This window comes from Pipistrellus kuhlii, unplaced genomic scaffold (assembly GCF_014108245.1).
Source record: "Pipistrellus kuhlii isolate mPipKuh1 unplaced genomic scaffold, mPipKuh1.p scaffold_m20_p_38, whole genome shotgun sequence".
Classification (NCBI taxonomy): Eukaryota; Metazoa; Chordata; class Mammalia; order Chiroptera; family Vespertilionidae; genus Pipistrellus; species Pipistrellus kuhlii.
In genome coordinates this window covers 2,997,731-3,020,079 of record NW_023425538.1, presented here as the reverse complement: position 1 = coordinate 3,020,079, position 22,349 = coordinate 2,997,731, and the positions used below count along the sequence as shown (strand labels likewise).

At 48.4% G+C, this 22,349-nt stretch overlaps 1 protein-coding gene across 3 annotated transcripts; it reads right to left on the bottom strand.

Moving 5' to 3' along the window:
- Nucleotides 1-13,740: 13,740 nt before the first annotated feature.
- On the bottom strand, nt 13,741-21,150 carry LGALS4 (galectin 4). Of its 3 annotated transcripts, XM_036408367.1 has the most exons (10): nt 20,989-21,150; nt 20,576-20,664; nt 19,091-19,295; nt 16,643-16,777; nt 15,026-15,052; nt 14,873-14,908; nt 14,675-14,704; nt 14,329-14,417; nt 14,046-14,211; nt 13,741-13,966 (listed from the first exon to the last, which is right to left on the bottom strand). In XM_036408367.1, exons 1-10 carry the CDS (start codon nt 21,031-21,033, stop codon nt 13,820-13,822), a joined length of 969 nt encoding a protein of 322 aa, XP_036264260.1. In that variant the 5' UTR covers nt 21,034-21,150; the 3' UTR covers nt 13,741-13,819. The 3 variants fall into 3 exon arrangements, with proteins under 3 accessions (XP_036264260.1, XP_036264261.1, XP_036264262.1); XM_036408368.1 differs by lacking the exon at nt 15,026-15,052; XM_036408369.1 differs by lacking the exons at nt 14,873-14,908; nt 15,026-15,052.
- Between the last annotated feature and the right edge of the window lie 1,199 nt (nt 21,151-22,349).

Genomic DNA, 22,349 nt, shown 5'->3' with positions numbered 1-22,349 from the left:
TATGCTCCTCCTATTCCTACCTTGCTAAGAGTTTTTATCAATAAAGGGTGTTGGATTTTATCAAAAGCTTTTTCTGCATCGATTGATATGACTATATAATTTTTATCTCTCAATTTGTTTATGTGATGTATCATGTTTACTGATTTGCGGATATGATACCATCCTTGCATTCCTGGAATAAATCCTACTTGGTCATGGTGTACGATCTTTCTGATGTACTGCTGGAGCCGATTTGCTGGAATTTTGTTGAGGATTTTGGCATCTATGTTCATGAGGGATATTGGCCTGTAATTCTCTTTCATTTGTTGTCTTTATCTGGTTTTGGTATTAGGGTGATGCTGGCTTCATAGAAGGAGTTTGGAAGTGTTCCTTCCTCTTGAATTTTTTGGGATAGTCTGAGGAGGATAGGTTTTAGTTCTTCCTTGAATGTTTGGTAAAACTCTCCTGTGAAGCCATCTGGCCCCGGGCTTTTGTTTGCTGGAAGCTTTTTGATGACTGTTTCAATTTTTTCCAAAGTCACTGGTCTTTAGGTTATATAGTTCTTCCTGATTGAGTTTTGGAAGGTTATATTTTTTTAGGAATATGTCCATTTCCTCCAGGTTGTTCAGTTTGTTGGAATAGAGTTGTTCATAGTATTTTGTAACAATCCTTTGTATTTCGGTGGGGTCTGTTGTTATTTCACCTCTTTCATTTCTGATTTTGTTTATTTGGGTCCTCTCTTTGTCATTATTTCTTGAAACAGGCTTTCTATGCCTTCCTCAGTTTCCTTTCCTTCTGGAATCCCTATTATTCTAATATTTTTTTTGTTTTGTATTGTCCCGAAGTTTCCGAAGGCTTTCCTGCTTTTTAATTTTTTTTTCCTAGAAGCTGCTCTAATTAGGTATTTTTTTCCATCTTGTCTTTTAGCTCACTGATTCGATCCTCTGCTTCTTCTAGTCTACTTTTGATGCTTTCTATTGAGTTCTTTACGTAGTGATGTCATTTTTCATTTATTCTTGCTTCATCTTCATTTCCTCTTGGTTTTTACTCATATTGTCAAATTTGTCTTCCATTCTTTTTAGCTATCTTATGATCATTACTCTGAATTCAAGCTCTGGTAGGTTGCTTGCTTCTAACTCGTATACTTCCTTTACCGGTGATGCCTGTTTTTCTTTCATATACAGGCTGTTTCTTTGTCTCCCCATGATCTCTCTTTTCAGGATGTCTGGTTATATAGTTCTCTCTCTCCTGGGTTAATTTAAAGGCACAAAATATTGTACAACACAACCAGATACAACACACAAGGCACTGAACAGAAATGTGTTTGTGATATTAATGACCTCCAATAAAGGTGACCATTTGAGAAAGGCAGTTGGGGGGTAGGAGGGATAGAAGAGAAAAACAAACAAACAAACAAACAAAAAAAGAGCGGCAAAATGAAAGTGGGAGAAGTACAGTAGAAAAAAGAGAGAGAGAGAAACTAGAACGATACTAAGAGAGAAATGAGGAACTAACTATATATATGGGAAGGAAACTCCAATAGAATAACGCTTAATCACAACAAATGCCATCAACAAGTATCTGGAGATTAATACAACTTACAACACCAACTAATATCAAGTGAGGAAAGGGAAAGCAGGAAAAACTAACTAAAGGAAAAACTAAAACACAGCTAACAAAAATATACAATCAAACAAAAAGAATAAGAAAAATAATCTTGCAAAAAAGTATAAAACTTCAATATAGTTAACATACAACTACAAAAGGATAGAGAAAAAGACTTTTTTGTTGTTGATTTTGTTTTTTTTAGGACAGCGAAAAGGGAAGTGTATATGGGCTTGGAGCAGGGGTTGGAAATTAGATATACACAAGTAGGGTGAAATTTTAGCAGGGGGTAAACAGAAAGAATAGGGAAAATCTAGAGCAGGAAAGAGTTAAGATAAACAGGACACCAAAGCAGGCAGGGTTAGGAAGAGAGTGATGGCATAAAGGTAGGGTTGAGATAGAATAAAGCATTGGTGAAGAAAAGGTAAAAATGGACTATAGAACACTATTCCTGAAGTAAAATAAAGAGCAAATAATATGATACTTAAAAAAATAATAAAATAAACAAAAGTAAATAATATTAAAAAGGTAAAATAGTTGTAGTAATAATGCTAATTACAAATAAAAATGTATTAATTAAAAAGGTAAAATCAAATAAGGACAAAAGAAAAAATAGTTTCTTGAGTAGATGTTGCAAATAATGAAAATAAAAACAAAAATTAAAATTAAAAAATTAAATAAATGTGCAGTAGTAAAGGTCATTCACTTCCTCTATCGTTCTGTTTGGCACACCTGTTTCCCAGTCCGGACAGTATTGCAGTTCCCTGCGTTTCACTGCTCCTCGGTGTTGTAATCCGGTCCTGATTTTTAAGCGAGCCTTGCTTTGATTTTTTATTACACTAGGGTCAATTTGTGATTTAGCCTCTGGGTGGCAGTGTTTCTGGGTTGACTTCCAGGGCTCTAAAGCCTCTCTAGCTTTTTTTTTTTTTTTTTTTTTTCTGTGACACGGATCGTGGAGGCTGTTTGTCAAGTCCGAGCCGACTGCACTCCCCTGTAATTCTCCAGATATTCCTCCGTGTCAGATCAAAACGTATTTTTCTTTAGATATCTCCCCTATCAGGAGCCGTTCCATAATAAGGGGATACAGCAGCCCAACAGCCCGGGGCTTCTCCTTGTAAACACCGCCCCAGTCCTCCAGCTTCCACACATGGTGCGGGCGGGCTTCTGTCTTCACTGAGACAGCCTATCCCCGGGAATCTGACCTTTTCGCCGTGTGGTGGTGCGCTCCTTTGAGTTCAAGTGTTCGAGCTGCCTGGGACTGGTTTTCTGGGGCTCACAGCTGCTTGGTGGTCACTGCAGCTGTGGATATTCAGGCCTCTAACAAGACCCACTTTTCCGTTAAAAATGGTGAGATTTCCCCGTCCAAGCCCGTAGGTAGCTCCGGGAGGGGACCCAGCCCTGTCAGGGGCACCCTGATCAGCAGCCCCCCACCTTCTCCTGGAGTTCGCCTGCCTCTGAGCTTGCTAACAAACACTCCCAGCCCGACCCCCAGCTGCTCTCTCTGCTTCGGCACAAGGCTTAGAACCGGTCCATCTAGTCTTCGGCCATTTGTCTCCTAGAATGGACATTTTAATGATGTTTATTCTACCAATTCATGACCACGGAATATTATTCCACTTGCTTATATCTTCCTCTATCTCCTTTTCAGCATCCTATAGTTTTCTGAGTACAAGGCTTTTACCTGCGTGGCTAAGTTTATTCTTACGTATCATAATGTTTTAGTTGCAATGGTAAATGAGATTGTTGGTCTGGTTTCCCTTTCTGAGAATTCATTATTGGTGTATAAAAAAGCCATTTGTCCTCCTTTTTTAAAAATTGTTTTTTCTTTTTGATTCTCTGATTGTTTTATTTTGTTTTTCTACCCTGTCTTCCAATTCACTGATCCAGCCCTCAGCTTCCCCTCATCTGCTGTGTTTTCCTTCCAATGTGTCCTTTATTAGTGTTATGGCATTCTTTATTTCAGACTGTTCCTTTTTCATAGTTATTATACCTTTCCTCATGCTGTTGAGCATCTTTACCATCATTATTCTGAACGCTATATCAGTTAAATTTCTTATCTCCATTTCATTTATCTTTTCTTCTGGAGAAATCTTTTGCTCTTTCATTTGAGTGCTGTATTTTTGTCTCCCAATTTTTTCTGCCTGTTTGGGTTTGTGACTATTAGGTAGATCTGTTACACCTCTCAATCTCTAGGGCAGAACAGTGTCAAATGCTGTTGAACCTGGAGACTAATTGTTATTCTCAGTCTTTTTATAAATATATTTTATTGATTTTTATTTTTTATTTTATTTTATTTTATTTTATTTTATTTTATTTTATTTTATTTTATTTTATTTTATTTTATTTTATTTTACAGAGAGGGATTGAGAATTAGAAACACTGATGAGAGAGAAACATTGATCAGCTGCCTCCTGCACACCCCCTACTGGGGGTGTGCCTACAACCAAGGCACATATCCTTGACCAGAATCGAACTTGGTCATGCTGAATAGGTTGGGCCAACTGTTTTCCCCCAGGCAAAAACCACCTGGATAGCAAAGGTCTGCCTGAGAAAGATGACCTCCGTAGTATGAGGGAATGACTTACCACAGGAAATCAGGGGGTGGGGAGTGGGTCTGCCTTCTGAGATCTAACCCCAGAGCCCCCAGCCCTGGCTTCTGTTCACACAGCTCCAGTCCACTCTGACCTCCCTCTGCCAGAGCACAAGGTGAGTGGCTGCACACAAAACTCTGTGCTTTGGCCCTTTAAGAGGATGCCTGCATTTCCAGCCATCTCTCCCTGGCAGACAGCAACCCTGTTGCTTTTCACAGCCAGACGTTATGTGGGCACCTTTGTCAGTTCTGGTGCTCTGGGCTGGGGGGCCAAGATTGGGGATTAGACCCCAGAGTTCTCAGTGGCAACCCCCCACAGCTGAGATATCTCCCCAGAACTTCAGCTGCTGTCGGTGGGAGGCTGGTCAGCCCTTTCATGCCTCCGATGTTCCTACCAGTCTCTATGCAGTCTCCACATTCAGTCCTTGTTTATCAGGCTTCTCTCCAGCGAGTCTTCAGGTGTTTTCTTTGTATTTTAGTTGTAATTTCCAGTTTGGTTCTGGGAGCATGTCTGTGTCACATCTACTTATTCCACTGCCATTTTTTTTCCCACTGCCATTTTTAATCTCCAAACACAGTTATTTTGGGGGGGATCAGACAAGAGGTCTGTAAATTTTCTGGATATATTCCTTTGTCAAATATAAGTATTGTGAATATTTTTTTCTTCATCTATGGTCAGCCTTTGCATTATCTTAACAGTTTGGTTCTCAGAGTAGAAGTTTTTAATTGTGATAAAGTGCCATTTTATCAAAATTATCTATTACTAGAGGCCTGGTGCACAAAACTCATGCATGGGAGCTGGGGGGCAGTGTCTCTCAGCCCAGCATGCACACTGTCCAATCTGGGACATCCCTCTCACAATCCAGGTCTGCTGGCTCCCAATTGCTCGCCTGCCTTCCTTCCTGATTGCCCCTAACAACTGCCCTCCCTTGCAGGCCTGGTCCCTTCCAACAGCCCTCCCCTACTGGCAATCTTGTGGTGGCCATCTTGTGTCCACATAGGAGCAGGATCTTTGACCACATGGGGGCAGCCATCTTGTGTATTGGAGTGATGGTCAATCTGCATATTACTCTTTTATTAGATAGGATAGAGGCCTGGTTCACAGGTGGGGGACAGCTGGTTTGCTCTGAAAGGTGTCCTAGATCAGGGTGGGGGTTCCCTTGGGGTGTGGGGCGGCCTGAGCGAGGGGTCTATGGTGGTTTGCAGGCCAGCTGCAACCCCTGATGACCCAAGTGGAGGACCTGGTATCTGGAATTTATTTACCATCTACAATCGAAATTTGTAACCTGGAGCGGAGCCAAGCCTCATGCTTGCTCTGTAGCTGGGAGCCATTTCTGTTGGAATTTATGTATCTTCTATAATTGAAACTTTGTAGCCTTTTTTTTTTTTTTTTTTTTTTTTTTTTTACAGAGAGAAGAGAGAGAGATAGAGAGTTAGAAACATCGATGAGAGAGAATCATCGATCAGCTGCCTCTTACACACCCCCTACTGGGGATGTGCCCACAACCAAGGTACATGCTCTTTTTTTTATTTTATTTTATTTATATTTTTTAATATATTTTTATTGATTTTTTACAGAGAGGAAGGGAGAGAGATAGAGAGCTAGAAACGTCTATGGGAGAGAATCATCCATCAGCTGCCTCTTGCACACCCCCTACAGGGGATGTGCCCGCAACCAATGTACATGCCCTTGACCGGAATCGAACCTGGGACCTTTCAGTCCGCAGACCGACGCTCTACCACTGAGCCAAACCGGTTTCGGCAAAACTTTGTAGCCTTGACTGGAGGCTTAGGCCAGCAAGGGCAGGTGGAAATTTTGGCTTCCTCCATTGCCTTGGAAACCCAAGCCACCCGTCTGTTCTCTGTGGATGTAGCAATCTTGGTTGGGTTTATTTGCATACTTGCTCCGATTGGCTAGTGGGCATGACTTGTGGGTGTGGTGGGGTGGTGGTTAATTTGCATATTACTCTTTTATTAGGTAGGATGGCTTGTACTTTTGTGTCCCATTTAAGAAATCTTGTTCTGGCTTGGTTGATTAGAACATCATAATGATATGCCAAGGTTTTGGGTTTGATCCCCAGTTAGGGCACATACAAGAGTCAGCCAATGAGGAGCGTCCAGGCCCGAAGCTGCTGGGCCCGGAGCAGCCAGGCCCAGGGCAGCTGGGTCGGGTGCAGCCAGGCCCGGAGCAGCAGCAGCCACGCCGGGAGCAGCCAGGTCGGGACCGGCAGTGGCCAGACCCGGAGCAGCTGGTTGTGAAATGGACCAGAGCAACAGAGGCCAGGCCCGGAGCAGCCAGGCCCGGAACAGCTCACTCCTCGCCTGCCCCCGCCCCAAGGCTGCCTCTCAGACATGGCTGGAAACTTTTGGGGGAACTTGAGGGTCTGCTGAATCAAGTGAGGAAGGCTTAGATCTGGATGTGTTGAGTTAGTATAGTGCTGGGGTGTTGATCTGTGAGTGCCTTGTGTGGGGCCTGGATGAGGTTGGTTGATCTATTTGGAAATGTCTTTTGTGTGAAGTGTGTCCTTGGGCATGTGGAGGTATTATTGATTTGAGAAAATGCTGAGTAACTGATTTACTATCTGAAAAATTGAAAGTTCTGAAAGTTTAAGGTCTCTTGCCAAAAAGAGGTTTTAAAGCTAACACCTTAATTTTAATGGAGAAAGGGAATGACAAGCCAGAATAGGTAATCCAATTCCAACCAGCAGCTATCTTTAAACAATGTGTCTATTTGCACTTGAATGGCTACACCTTTTGATAGCCTAAGGGCAAGTTTACATGTAAACAAGTTTGCTTCTCAATTCCAGGGCAGAAAAAAAAACAAGGTTTAAAATTATTAGATTTTAAAATTTATTCTTAGAAGTGTGAAAGTTTATTAATTAAAAACAAACAAACAACAACAACAAAAGGAGATTGAAAAACCTGAGGAACAATAATAGCGGTTCATTGTAGTAGAGTCGGCGATATGGGAGGGGAGTGGACTGACTGTTCTCTGGGAAAGGGAGGGAGGAAGAGACTGAACATAAACTGTGCACCTATGGATGAGGACAATGGGGGGTGGGGAAGGGCCGGAGGGTAGGGTGGGAACCTGGTGGAGGGGGGAAGAAATGAGGAACTTTTGTAATAATATGAACAATAAAGATTGATTAAAAAAAAAAAAAAGAGTCAGCCAATGATGCCCTAGCTGGTTTGGCTCAGTGGATAGTGTCGGCCTGCAGACTGAAGGGTCCCGGGTTTGATTCCAGGTCAAGTGCACATTTCCGTGGTCTCAATACCCAGAAGGGGGCATGCAGGATATAGCCAATCAATGATTCCCTCCCATCACTGATTCTATCTCTCTCTCCCTCTCCCTTCCTCTTTGAAATCAATAAAAATACTTTTTATTATTTGTTATTTTTATAAATAAATCTTTATTGTTCATATTATTACAAAAGTTCCTCATATTTTCCCCCTCCACCAGGTTCCCACCCCACCCTCTGCCCTTTCCTCACACTCCACTGTCCTCATCCATAGGTGCACAGTTTTTGTTCAGTCTCTTCCCACACCCCCCCACTCCTCTTTTCCCTGAGAATTGTCAGTTCACTCCCCTTCCATACCTCTGATTCTATTAAATTCAACAGTTAATATTGTTCATCAGGTTTTTTAATTCCCTTGGTTTTTAGATTCACTTGTTGATAGTTACATATTTGTTGTTCATAATTTTTATCTTTATTTACTTCCTCTTCCTAAAAAACCATCTTCAGCAATTCATATAATTCTGGTTTGGCGGTGATAAATTCCTTTAGCTTTTTTTTTTTTTTTTTTTTTTTTTTTTTTTTGTGAAGCTCTTTATCTGGCTTTCAATTCTGAGTGATAGCTTTGCTGGGTAGAGTATTTTTGGCTGTAGGTTCTTGCTAGTCATCACGTTGAATATTTCTTGCCATTCCCATCTGGCCTACATGGTTTCTGTTGAGAAGTCAGCTGACAATCGTATAGGTGCTCCTTTATAGATAACTACCTGCTTTGCTCTTGCTGCTTTTAATATTCTTTGTCTTTTGCTCTTGGAATTTTAATTATGATATGTCTTGGTGTGGTCCTCTTTGGGTTCCTTTTGTTTGGGGTTCTGTGCACTTCCTGGACTTGTAAGTCTAATTCTGTTACCAGGTGGGGGAAGTTTTCTGTCACTATTTCTTTCAATATGTTTTCAGTATCTTGCTCTCTCTCTTCTGAGACCCCCATAATTCTGATGTTGGTTCACTTGATGTTGTCCCAGAGGTTTCTTACATTACCTTCAACTTTCTGGATTCTCTTGTCTTCTTGCTTCTGCGGAGGAGTGTCTTCTGGCTCTTTGTGTTCCAAATCTTTTGCTTGATTCTTGCGATCTTCCATTCTTTTTTAGGACTCTGTATAATATTTTTTTATTTCAGACAATGTATTCTTTGTTTCTAGTTGATCCCTTTTTATTTCTAGTTGACCCCTTTTCATATCCTCATAGGTCTTATTTATTTTATTGGCCTTTTCTAGGAGATTCTTGAAAAACCTTATAAGCGTGGTTTTGAACTCTATATCCAGTCGCTTTTTGACCTCCATTTCTTTCATTTGTGATCTGTTTCCTTGTCTCAGCATTTTCGCTGCTTCCCTGTGTTGGTAGGATGGCTTTGTGTGTTAAGGTGTCCTATATGGTTCAGTGGGTCAGCCTCCCAGTTACCTGAGGTGGACATTCTTGGTGACCCCTTTGTGGAGTGTGTGTACAGCCTTATTGTAGTTAAGTCTTGATTGTTGTTGGTATCACTGGGAGGAACTGACCTCCAGGCCAATTGGTTGTGAGGATCAGCTGTGTCTATGCCAGGAGACAGCCTTATTTGATGAGACTTGGAAAATTACAAAAGCCTCTGTACTCAGCTTAGATGGGGCAGAGTTTCAGAGTGGAGCCTACAGCGTTGGCTTCCTGTCAGCCCCGCCCTATGAAGTTCCTGCGTCTCAGTATCCCTCAGTGTCCTTTGGTACTCGCTGCTTTAGTACTCGCTGCAAGCACCTCTGAGAGAAACGTGCCTTCGAGTTTCGCCCACTACCAGACAGTCTAGTCTCTCCCCCAATGAGCCTGGAATTGGGGTTCAGTGCAGTTGGAAGTGAGGTTAAGTGCAGTCCAGAGCTTTTGTCTCCTTCCTGCTATGGCAATCCAGTAAAACAGTCCACAGTCCATCCTCTGCCTGCAACGTGTGCGCCTCCGGGGCTCTGCCTTTTGCCGCTCCCTTGAGCTTCCGGCTTACAGCCCAGATTCCCTCCGTATGAGCCTGGGTCCCCAGGGTCTGGTCTAGAACTGGTGTGTAGTCGGAAATGGGGCTCAGCACAGTCCAGACCTTTTATCTCCTTCCCGCGAGGGCAATCCAGCAGCACAGCCAACAGTCCATCCTCTGTGTGCAATGTGCGCCTGCAGGGCTCTGCCTTTCGCCGCTCCCCTGAGTTTCTGCCTTACAGCCTAGAATCCCTCTGTATGAGCCTGGGTCCCCAGGGTCTCGCCCAGAACTAGGGTTCAGCACAGTCTGGAGCTTTTATCTTCTTCCCTCTAGGGAACACTAGCTAGGCACTTTGCCGCCCCATCCTCTCTGGCTCCGTCCTCTCCCCACATGCTCACCTTAGGCTTTTATAGCTCCTCTGGTTTTCTCTTTCCTTCTAGTTGTAGAATTTCCAGTCAGTCAACTTTCCTGTAGTTCTGGATATTGTCCATTTTGTATTTTAGTTATATTTTTTTGAAATTGTTGTGTGAGGCTACAGTTAGGCATTTACCTATGCTGCCATCTTGGTTTCTCCTCTAGTCAGTTTAGATAATTTCTAACTTTCGGGGAATTTATTTGCCTCATTTTAAGTTGCCAAATTGGTTGGCCTAAACTTTTTCATAATATTCCCTTATAATCCTTTGTGTTTTATGTAGAGTCATTAGTGGTCTTTTTTTTTTTTTTTAAATCAATCTTTATTGTTCATATTATTACAAAGGTTCCTTCCCCCCTCCACCAGGTTTCCACCCTACCCTCCGCCCCCTCCCCATCCCCCATTATCCTCATCCATAGATGAACAGTTTATGTTCAGTCTCTTCCCCCCTCCACCACTCCCCCTTTCCCCGAGAAGTCAGTCCACTCCCTCCCATATCGCCAACTTTACTACACTGAACCGCTATTATTGTTCATCAGGTTTTTCAATCTCCTTTTGTTGTTGTTGTTGTTGTTTTTTAAATTAATAAACTTTTACACTTCTTTTTTTTTTTCTTTTTTCTTTTTTCTTTTTTTAAAATATATTTTTATTGATTTTTTACAGAGAGGAAGGGAGAGAGATAGAGAGCTAGAAACGTCGATGAGAGAGAAACATCTACCAGCTGCCTCTTGCACACCCCCCACCAGGGATGTGCCCGCAACCAATGTACATGCCCCTGACCGGAATCGAACTCGGGACCCTTCAGTCCGCAGACCGACGCTCTACCACTGAGCCAAACTGGTTTTGGCTAAACTTTTATACTTCTAAGAATAAATTTTAAAATCTAATAATTTTAAACCTTGTTTTTTTTTCTGCCCTGGGAATTGAGAAGCAAACTTGTTTACATGTAAACTTGCTCTTAGGCTATCAAAAAGTGTAGCCATTCAAGTGTAAATGGACACATTGTTTAAAGATAGCTGCTGGTTGGAATTGGATTACCTGTTCTGGGTGGGAAGGGCTTGTCTTCCGCTTTTCCATTAAAATTAAGGTGTTAGCTTTAAAACCTCTTTTTGGCAAGAGACCTTAAACTTTCAGAACTTTAAAATTTTCAGATAGTAAATCAGTTACTTAGCATTTTCTCAAATCAATAATACCTCCACATGCCCAAGGATACACTTCACACAAAAGACATTTCCAAATAGATCAACCAACCTCATCCAGGCCCCACACAAGGCACTCACAGATCAACACCCCAGCACTATACTAACTCAACACATCCAGATCTAAGCCTTCCTCACTTGATTCAGCAGACCCTCAAGTTCCCCCAAAAGTTTCCAGCCATGTCTGAGAGGCAGCCTTGGGGCGGGGGCAGGCGAGGAGTGAGCTGTTCCGGGCCTGGCTGCTCCGGGCCTGGCCTCTGTTGCTCTGGTCCATTTCACAACCAGCTGCTCCGGGTCTGGCCACTGCCACTCCCGACCTGGCTGCTCCGGGCCTGGCTGCACCCGACCCGGCTGCCCTGGGCCCGGCTGCTTTGGGCCCAGCCACTCCAGGCCTGGCCGCACCCGGCCTGGCTGCTGCTGCTCCAGGCCTGGCCACTCCGGGCCTTGGTGCTCCTGGACTGGCCACCCTGGGCTTGGCCACCTCCGCCTCAGGCCTGGCTGCCACTGCCCCAGGTCTGGCTGCTCCAGGCCTAGCTGTTGCTGCTCTGGTTCTGGCTGCTGCTGCTCTGGGGCCTGGCTGTTGCTGCTCCGGGCCCGGCTGCCACTGCCTTGTGCCTGGCCACTCTAGGCCTGGCCACTGCCGTTCCAACATTCTGTCCTTTTTATTTTATTTTATTTTTTTATTTTAAAAACTCATTTATGTTGCAATGTTGGCTGATGAGTTGAGTTCTGACTTAGTCTTCGATTTTTCAAGATCTTCTTTGTATTCTTTCTTAGGTAATTTTACTATCTTTTGCTCTCACTTGTTTTCTTCACCTTGAGAACTTCTTTGGTTTCTTCCTCCTTGTCCTGGGAGCTCAGCAGGTTGGCCTGTGGCACCCCTTTGTTCTCCACAGGCTCCTGCGCGGCTTCAGCCTGTTGCCGGGGTCGGCGCCGCCCAGGAAGCAGCCCCCGGCCTTGGCTCCATGGCCCGCGCTCAGCGGTCGAAGGCCCAGGGGCACCCCCCGCTGGGGGCCCCGTCGCCCGGCTCCGCTGGCCTGTGTCCGGCAGGGGCTCCTGCTCCTCGTCGCGTTCCTCCAGTCTGGAGCTTCTTTTCTCCTTCCCACTAGGAGCGTCTAGCATCAGAGTCAACAAATTGTCCTCTGCGCACAATGTGCGCGTCTCCGGGGGCTCGGCCTTTCGTCGCTCCCCCGGGACTCCACCTCACAGCCCCGTCTCGCTCTGCTTGAGCCTGGGTCCCCAGGCCTAGAACTGGGGTTCAGAGCAGTCGGGACTGGGGCTCAGCACTGCCAGAGGTTTTGTTTCTTCCCGTCAGGGCAATCCCACATCAGAGTCAACATTCCGTCCTCTGTGTGCAATGTGCGTGACTCGGGGGCTCCGCTTTTCGCCGCTCCCCTGGGATTCCGCCTCACAGCCCCGTCTCCCCCTGCCCGAGCCTGGGTCCCCAGGGCCTGGCCCAGAACTGGGGCTCAGCACTGCCGGTTCTGGGGTTCAGCCCAGTCCGGGGCTTTTATCTCCTTCCTGCTAGGGAATGCCAGGCAGCACCCAGCCCTCTCCTCCTCTCCGGCTGTGACTTCTCCGCGCGCGTGCGTGCGGGCGAGCACGCAGCATGTCTCCGTACCTTAGGCTTTTTTCAGCTCCTCTGATTTTCCTTCTGGTTTTCTCTTTTCTTCTTGTTGTAGAATTTTTAGTCAGTCGACTACCTGTAGCTCTGGGCAATGTCCACTCTACATTTTAGTTGTATTCCATTGAAATTGTTGTGTGCCTCTGCGGTTAGGTGTCTACCTGAGCAGCCATCTTGGATCCTCCTCCCTTTCCTTTCTTGGTGCCACCATCTCCTCCATAGGCTCCCTGGGAGCTAAGCTTCTGTTCCACTGCTACTCTGGGCTCCCTTCCCAGTGCGTGCGCGCCCCCCACCCCTTCCAGTCTGCTCCAGCAGGGGCTAGGAAGGGAGCAGAAGATGAGCTCTCCTCCCCCCACCCACAGGGAATTCCATTACTGGAATTCTATCCATTAGTGGTCTTTATTTGTTTATTTTTAATTCTCACCTGAGGATATGTTGTTGTTGTTTTTTTATTGATTTTAGAGAGAGCAAAGGGGAAAGAGAGAGAGACACATTGATGTGAGAAAGAAACATTGATCAATTACTTCCCATATGTGCCCTGATCAAAAATTGAACCCTCAATCCAGTTACGTTTCCTGACCAGGAATCAAACCTGCAACCTTCTTGATGTAGGGATGATATCTCAACCAACTGAGCCACCTGACCAGGGCTAGTGGTATTCTTTTTTTTTTTTTTTTTAATGTTTTTATTGATTTCAAAGAGGAAGGGAGAGGGAGAGAAAGATATAGACATCAATAATGAGAGAGAATCATTGATCAAATGCCTTCTGCACACCACACACTGGGGATTGAACCCACAACCCAGGCATGTGCCCTGACCAGGAATCGAACCGTGACCAACTGGTTCATAGGCCAACACTCAACCACTGAGCCACACCGGCTGAGCTTGTGTTCATTCTTGATTTTGGATTATAATTGCTGTGAAGAATGAATGGTTGGATACACATAAGTCCCTAAGATCAGTGTTTGTGTAGGGGTAGAGTACCTAGATTTATTATGATGGGAGAATGGATGGACCGATAATTAGATGGCTCAATGGACAGTGCACAACTGAATCAAGGAATAAAGGAACAGTATGCGGGGTGGGGGGGGGGTGAATAGAGTCATGGACACTCATTAGACACCCTCAGATAGTTTATTAGGAGCTTAAAATTGAGTCTTATGGGGTCTTTCTCTGTGTGTTCCCAGGAATAGATCAGATCTGGACATAGGACAAGGTAACATCACCCTCAATCTCCAGAGTGTCCACCCTCTGGAAGGCTGAAAGGCGATGGGAGAAGTCGAAGAGGTGCTGGCCGTTGCCATAAACCTTGAAGCGATCGATGCCACAGCGAATGGACAGCTGCAGGGAGAGGGGCAGGTGTGAGGCTATGGCCAGGACAGAGGCGTTGGAGGGAAGTGAGAAAGAAAGCCAGACTCACATCAAAGAACTGGCCACGAGCAAATGGGTTGTAGGAGATCTTCTTCTCCTCAGATCCCCATGAGCCATTCAGATAGCTGTTCCGAACCACTGTGTCCTCCATCAGACGGGGGTTAATGTGGAGAGCCAGGTCCCCGGAGGACCCCACCTTGAAGTTGATGGCAAAGCTGGGGACAGAGAGGGAGAGAGAGTCAGGAGGTGGCCAGCACCTGGCCCCTCAAGGGACTCCTGGGTCAGAGGGAGAAGGGAAGCTGGGGACTGCCACCTCAGCCTCAGTTCCGTACCTCCTGCCTGTGGGAGGCACATAGCCCTTGACGATGATGGTTTTTCGGGCTGTAAGCCCCCCTTGCAGTCTTCCCGTAAATGGCACAGGCTATGAACAGAGAACACGGGTCCCATCATCTCTCAGATCACCAGAAGCCAGATGCAAGGACACATTTTCAGAGAGGCTCCTACTAGTCCTGGAGAATGTTCCCAACTCCTGTCCCCTACCCCACTCGGACCACCAACTCCTCCTTTTCCCCACTTCCTGTCCCCCAAACCCTTTGCCTCTCGGGGCTCCCCTTGGATCAGACTCCTGTTACTCCACAAACTGCCCACCATAAAGCCCTAAACTGCAGGGCTTCTTACCGGGTTGAAGGTTGGGGGTCCCTCCATGGTCTGTGAAGGAGAAAGAAGAGCTATTATTCTATAATATTTGACAAATATTGACGACACACATACAACATGTAGCATATTGGTGGATTGATTCTCCTGGGGATCCAAACTCTATGACCCCCCAGTTCTCACCACTCCCCCACCACATGGCCACACAGCCCGCCCACTTACAGGCAGGTTAGTCGGTGGAGGCTTGCATCCAGGACCCTACAGGAATAGAAAAAGGTAGGAACGGTGAAAAGACCAGGGTCCCCTCCCCAAGACCTCCTCAGCCACAAACCCCCATGTCAAGGGAAGAAGTGTCATCTGCCAGCCAGTACTTACTGGATACGCTGGAATAACCATGGGGGTCTGTGGGCACAGAGGGAAAAGGAGGTGATGAGAGGGACTCTGAACGAAGGCTTGGAGAGTGTCAGGATGCCTGCCCACCTCACCACCCAAGGGGATAGGGAGTCAGGGTGGCACTAAATGGCTCACTGATGGAGAGGGCCCAGTGCAGAGGGACTGTCACTCCACCGCTTTGGGAAAACCTGGTAAATTCTGTTCTTGTACCCCCTCCTACCCTGGCTTCCGCTGGTCCCCCAAATTCAGAAGCGGCACAATGCAGTGTACATACCTCCCAGGCCCATACAATCCCTGTGCTCGCCTCATCCCACCACCATGCCCCTCACTCACATGCCCGCTGCCAGGCGACCGGGACCCCCGGGATCAGCCTGTTCTGTCTCAGGCTCAGTCTTGTGTCTCCCTGTCTATTTCTCTGTTTCTGTTGCTGTCTCTTGTCCACACCTTCTCTCAGGTGGTTCCTTCTGCCCGAAACACCTTTCCCATCTCTGGTTTACTTTCATTAACTCTCTCTATTTCCTCTTCTTTCTAATGATCTTCTCTCTGCCTTACTTCCATTTTAAGCCAGCCATTCTGAAGGCCCTTTTCTGAAGGCCTTATTTAGTTTTCTTTCCCAAATGCATTGATGAAGCACGATGGTAAATGGAGTCCATAGGCCCGTGACCACCTTACAGGTAAGACATTCCACCGTCGCTTCATCAGGGGGCAGAGCAGCAGTCTGAGCACGGACCCCATGGCTCTGCCACTTGCTGGCCCGTGACCTGGGGCAAGTTACTCCAGCTCTCTGTGCCTCAGGCCCACATCTGCAAATGGAGCTGCTGGTCATCAGAGCACTTTCCCACGGAGGTGCTGGCGGGGAGCATGGGGCCCGAGTTCGGGCTTCCCGGCTGGCTCTGGTGGCAGGAGTGGGGCCTCTAAGTCGTTGGGTAAGTGTCTGGTCAGCCTTCACAGATGCTGCCCAGTCTTTTCCAAGGACTGGGAGTGTCGCCAGGCCACAGCCCCACCAGCGACGGTATTGTGTTCGTTCTCAGTGGCTCCTCCGGGGGGCGCAGTGGTGGCTCATGTTGATTTTCACTGAGGTTCTGAGTGACCAGTGATGCTAGGCGAATTCTCATCAACTTGTTTGCTATTCCTGTGGTTTTCGTTTCTCCTTATCTTCACTTCCTGACTCAACTACACACTTCCTCCTTATGTAGGATGCCCAAAGCTCCTGCACCTCCCCCATCCCCACCTGACCACTTGTGGCCAGCACCGCCTGGTGACATAGTAGACTGTCTTGGTCCTCTGGGTCCATGCTATCACCCACAAAGGGTGCCAGAAAATAAAGGAATGTGGGAATGAATTAATTAAAGAAGGAAGCAGCCCAGGCCGAGTAGCTCAGTTGGTTAGTCTTTCTGATATGCCAAGGTTGTAGGTTTGATCCCTGGACAAGGCATATATAAGAATCAACCAATGAATGCATAAATAAATGGAACAACAAGTCTCTCTCTCTCTCTCTCTCTCTCTCTCTCTCTCTCTCTCTCTCTCTCTCCTTTCTAAAATCAATAAATTTAAAATAAAACAAAAAAGGAAGCAAATAAGAGAGGGGACCCTACCCACCTGGCTTGGGGCCGGCTGGCCTCCGATGAAATTGATTGATTGAAGCTCCAGGTCCCCATCCACTTGCAGGTGAGTGACCATCTGCACAGGGATCCGGTGCCCAAACTCATAGAATGGACTTCCGTTTACCACCACCTGGAGGGCAGGGTGAGGTCAGAGGCAACGTCCCCGCCTGGGACAGGCAGAGATAGGAAGCAGGGAACAGGGGTCTTTTTAACTTGGGGTCAAAAGTCTTAGGGTGAGCTGGGATAGCCTGAGTCAGGAACCTGGGAGTCCACAGGTCGGAGGTCAAGCTAGGGTCAAGAGGCAGCTCACAGATTAATGAATAGGAGAGAACATAGAATGTAGTCTGGGGATGCAAATCAGGAGAGACCCGAGGCTGAGCCCTGGTTTAAGCACCAAATGAGCTGGGTTGAAGGTCTCACTCTGACATGTCTTAGCTGTGAGGCCTCAGATAAACCAGTTCACCTCTCTGGGACTCTGTTTTCTCCTCTGCAACATGGGGTGCCCTCTGGGATTGTTGGGAAGGTTAGAAGCCAGCAAAGCAGGTCAGAGGCACTGTGCCAGTCCCATGTAGGGTCTTGCCTTGTAATCATATCTCAGCATGAGGCTCTAGTCAGAGTGCTGAGCAATGACCCCGAGGCCGAGAGCCAGCTCCCCAGGACTGAGTGCTTCCTACATGCCAAGCACTTTCCATAGTGATAGCAACACGGTGATTCTCTCAGCAGCTCCATTAGGCAGGATAAGGGGTGGTCCCTGTTGTTTAAGAAACCAGAGGCTCCAGTGCATAGAGTGACCAGCTCAAGGTCACACATTGGGGAGTGGCAAAGCCCAAACTCAACCTCAAACCGGGGTGCTAACCTCCAGAAACGATGTTAGAAATCTGGTGCCATGTTAGGGCGGGTAAGGCCAGTGGGTGCCCAGCCCTGCAGTTCCCCCGGGGACTCTCCTCATGGACCACATGGGATGCATGTGCACAGCGCCATCGTGGGGAGTCAGAGGCAGGGACGGGGGGACTCGGATGTGTCCGCCAGGAGTCCTACACAGTCATACAGCACAGCACCGAGGCCTCACATACTTAAAAAACAAAGACAGGCAATAGATCCAGGCTGAGAAAAGACAGGATAAAGGCCCCCATGGGGGCGAGGGCACTGGGGGCATCTGGAGGGGTTTTGGGGGAGAGGCGTTTTGGTTTTAGGCCCAGGCACTGGCTACATGGGTGCCTCTTTGTGAAAAGTCGTCTGAGCTGGCACTTTTTTGTACCTGGTCACACGTCACTAACAAATAAAAAATACTTGCCCAATAGCAACTAGTCTCAATGTGTGAGTCTCCTTTGGACCCTGATTCAAGCAAACTGTAGAAAACAGCAAACAGGCCTTCAGGCTATGTGGTGACACTAAGCAAGGGCAATGTTCTTTCTTAGGTGTGAGCATGACCACATGACTGTGTATAAACACCGAAATGCTTGTGAATGAAATGCATGATATCTGGGTAAGGGTGAAAGCCGAGTGCTGGCCAAGGAGTCCGCTTCACGGCACTCAGTGCTTCCTGTGTGTGTGTTTAGAGTCTCCATACAAATAGCAAAATACACTCTCACGAGAACACATAGGAACAGACAGTATACACTGAACAGAAGCCTCTCCCCAGTGGAGGAATGGGTGAGAAAAGGTGATAAAAGAGACATTTTTTAATAGGCAGGAAAGAAGGAAAAGGGAAAAGCTCCGTAGGAAGGGAGGAGGGAAGGGGAAGAGAAAAAAGAAGAGAGGAAAGTAAGGAGGGAAAGAGAGAGGGGAGGGGAAATGAGAGGGGAAGAGGAGGGGGAAAGAAGGGAAGGAGAGGGGTGGGGGAGAGGGAGGGGAGGGGGAGGGGAGAGGGAGAGGGAGGGAAGAGGAAGGGGAGGGGGAGGGCAGGGGAAGGGATGGAAGAGGAAGGGAGGGGGAGGGCAGGGGAAGGGAGAGGAGGGGGAAGGGGAGGAAGGAGAGAGGAGGGGAGGAGAGACGAAGGGGAGGGGGAGGGGAGGAGGGAGGGAAGGGGAAGAGGAGGGGAAGGAAAAGGGGAGGGGAGGAGGAGAGGAGGCAAAGGAGAGGGGAAGGGAGAGGGGAAGGTGAAGGAGAGGGGAGGGGAAGGAAAGGGGAGGGGAGGGAGAGGGGAGGGGAATGGGAGGGAGAGAGGGGAGGGGGAGGGGAGGGGAATGGGAGGGAGAGGGGAGGGGGAGGGGAGGGGAGAGGGAGAGGAAGGGGAGGGGGAGGGAAGGGGTGGGGAGTAGGGGAGGGAGGGGGCAGGGAAGGGAGGGAGGGGAGGAGGGGGAGGGAGGGGAAGGGGAAGGGGAGCGGAGGAGGGGAGGGAGGAGGGGAGGGAAGGGGAGGAGGGAGGGAGGGAAGGAGGAGGGGGAGGGGAGCGGGGAGGAAGGGGAGGGGAGGGGGCGGGGAGGCCGGCCGAGCGGCCCACCTTGTAGTGCTCCGGCAGGATCATGAACACCAGCTCGAAGGGGGTGCCCTTGCGGAAGGGCATGCTCCTCTTCTTCTCCTCGCTGCCCCACTTGCCGCCCTGCTGCGTGTTGAAGACCACCTTGTCCCAGCCGTCGAACCGGGGGTTGAAGTGGAAGGCGATGTCGGCCCCGGGGCCCTGTCCCACCACGAAGTTCACGAAGAACCTGGGGGCAGGCGGAGTTGTTCCCCTGGCCCCACCGCCAGCCCGGAGCCCTCCTCCGGGGAGCCCCCGCCCCCCTGCGCCAGGTTCCCAGGAGGCCTGGGCACTGCCGACCCCAGACAGGAGGGTGGCTTGTGCCCGAGCTCCAGGAAGCAGACTCCCCTGTACTGGCCCCTCTTTCTGCCTGCAATGCCCTCCTCGCAATGTCCCAGCGCCTCCCCCCTCCATCAGGTCTTTCCTGAGATGTTCCCTTCCCAGGGAGCCTTCCCTGGCCGCCCTATTTAAAGGGACAGTGCCACGCCCCTCCCCCACTTCCATTCTGGATCGCCTTCCCTCATTTGCCTCTATAGCATTTGTAACCATCTGACATTTTATTATGGGTGTGTTTTTTTTTTAACATATATTTTTATTAATTTCAGAAATGAAGGAAGAGGGAGAGAGAAACATCAAGATAGAGAGAATTCATTGATCAGCTGCCTCCTGTACACCCCTACTGGCTCTATCCACTGAGCCAAACCAGCTAGGGTTATTATGTATTTATTTTATTACTTATTTTTAACTTATTTATTTATATATGTTTAAAATATATTTTTGTTGATTTCAGAAAGGAAGGGAGAAGGAAGAGGGAAATAGAAACATCAATAATGAGAATCATTGATCAGCTGTCTCTTGCATGCCCCCTATTGGTAATCGGGCCCACCACCCCATCATGTGCCTTTGACCAGAATCAAAACCCAGGACTCTTCAGTCCACAGGCCAATGCCATATCCACTAAGCCAGGGGTCAGCAAATTCATTAGTCAACAGAGCCAAATATCAACAGTACAACGATTGAAATTTCTTTGGAGAGCCCAATTTTTTTAAACTTAAACTTCTTCTAACACTATTTCTTCAAAATAGACTCGCCCAGGCCGTGGTATTTTGTAGAAGAGCCACACTCAAGGAGCCAAAGAGCCGCATGTGGCTCGAGAGCCGCAGTTTGCTGACCACGGCACCAAGCCAAACCAGCCTGTGATTTTCGTTCATGCTGTGGCACCCATCAATTCCAATTCAGCAGCCCAACTCTGGGGCCACCTCTTCTGGGGAGCCTCCCAGCTGCCTCCCAGCCCCTCGGACTCTCCGCCTGATCTGCTCCCCAAGCCCTGGACTCCCCAGATCAGGGCTGGTCTTTAGTCCTCAGGGGTGGTGGCCCAGAGCCCCTACCCAACCAGGGTAGAGGAAGGTCAGAGACCAGAAGCCCCCTGTTAATAGCCCCCCTCCCAGCCTGGCCTGGGGAGGGTCTTACCTTTTCATATGCTCGCTAGCCACTCCTTGAATGTAAACGGACATCCCCATGCTGAGACCTCCAGGGATGGGCTTGTTGTAGGGCAGAGTCTGTAGAAGGGGCTCGGTAAGGGGCCTTGGAGGCCATCTGCTTATTGAAGTCTTTCCCCCTCAGTGAGAAGTACCCCCCACACCCCCGTATTCCCTTAAGCAAGGGGGAGGGAACTGAGGGGTGAGGGCTCAGCATGAAGATGAAGAGGGCTGACAGTTTGGTGGGGACATAGCCTGACAGGTGGGTCCCCAGGGTCAGTATTAAGTAAATCAGACCCAGAGGCACGGTGGGTGCCTCTGAAGTTCAGGGTGAGAGTAAATTTGTTCCCGGGGCCAGGGTGGAGCTAAGCCGAGACTGGGTGAAGGCCCGGGTCGGTATCTCACCGGGTTGTAGGTGGGCTGGTAGCCGGGTGCAGGAACAAAGGCCATCTTGAGAGGCTGGTCTGCTGGCTCGTCCTGTGAGAAGAGCTGCAGAGTAGGAAATGGTGGCAGATACTGGGTGGCAGCTGGCTTTTATACCTGAGGAAAAGGGAGTGGCAGGCAGGGCAGGGTTCATGGGGTCCCTCTTCTGAGCATCCCAGGCTCCCATCTTCTTCTAACGTACCCTTTGGTCTCCCTTCTCTCACCAGCCTCGTTACCAAACCTGTCAGAACCCGGGTCATTGGGCAGGCCTGGGGGGACTCAGGTCAAAGAAACCCCTCCTCTAGAACCTTCTGCAAAGAGAAAGTGCTAGTGAACTTTGGCCCTGCCAGTGCCTTATCAGAGGCCATAAAACTCTACCTGGACCTTTGTTAGCAGAGGGAGGGAAAGGGCAGGGAGGTTGGGTTGGGCAGGGCTGCAGGAGTGGCCCAGGACAGGTGGGCAATGGGAGGAAGTGAAGGGCGGGAGGGACTGGGTGCTGGGAAAGGACCTAAGTTGATTGTGTGCCTATTACATGCCTTTACCATGACTCTCTCTTGGTAACTCACACGGTGAGTTAGATAACTGACTTCTGCAGCCAAAGGTTCTGGGTACAAACCCTGCCTCAGCCACTCCCTGGCTATGTAATCTTGGGTCAGTGCCCTTACCTCATTTTGTTGATTTGATCATCCGTAAAATGGGGATATTAATAGTATCAACTTCACAGGTCCTTAAAGTAATCACTAAGTTAATAAAGGCTCAGAACAAGACTTAGTATATAGAAGGCACTAAATTAATGTTTGGTCTCTTGTACTCATTCCCAACATAAATCCAGGACAGTGGAATTATATGTATACTAGAGGCCTGGTGCACGAAATTCGTGCACGGAAAGGGGTGGGGGACTCCCCTCAGTCCAGCCTGCACCCTCTCCAATGCAGGACCCCTTGGGGGATGTCCGACTGCCTGTCTAGACTAGCAGTCAGACATCCCTCTCACAATCCTGGACCGCTGGCTCCTAACTGCTCACCTGTTTGCCTGGCTGGTCATCCCTAACTGCCCTCCCCCACCCCGCCGGTCAGGACCCCTAACTGCGCCCTCACCCCACTGGCCAGGAAACCCTAACTGCGCCCCCACCCCACCATCCAGGAACCCCCAACTGCGCCTCCACCCCACTGGCCAGGAACCAACTGCGCCCTCACCCCACTGGCCAGGAACCCCCAACTGCGCCTCCACCCCACCGGCCAGGAACCCCCAACTGTGCCCTCACCCTACCGGCCAGGAACCCCTAACTGCCTCCCCAGCCAGCCTGGTCCCCCCAACTACCCCCCTCTGCTGGCCTGATTGCC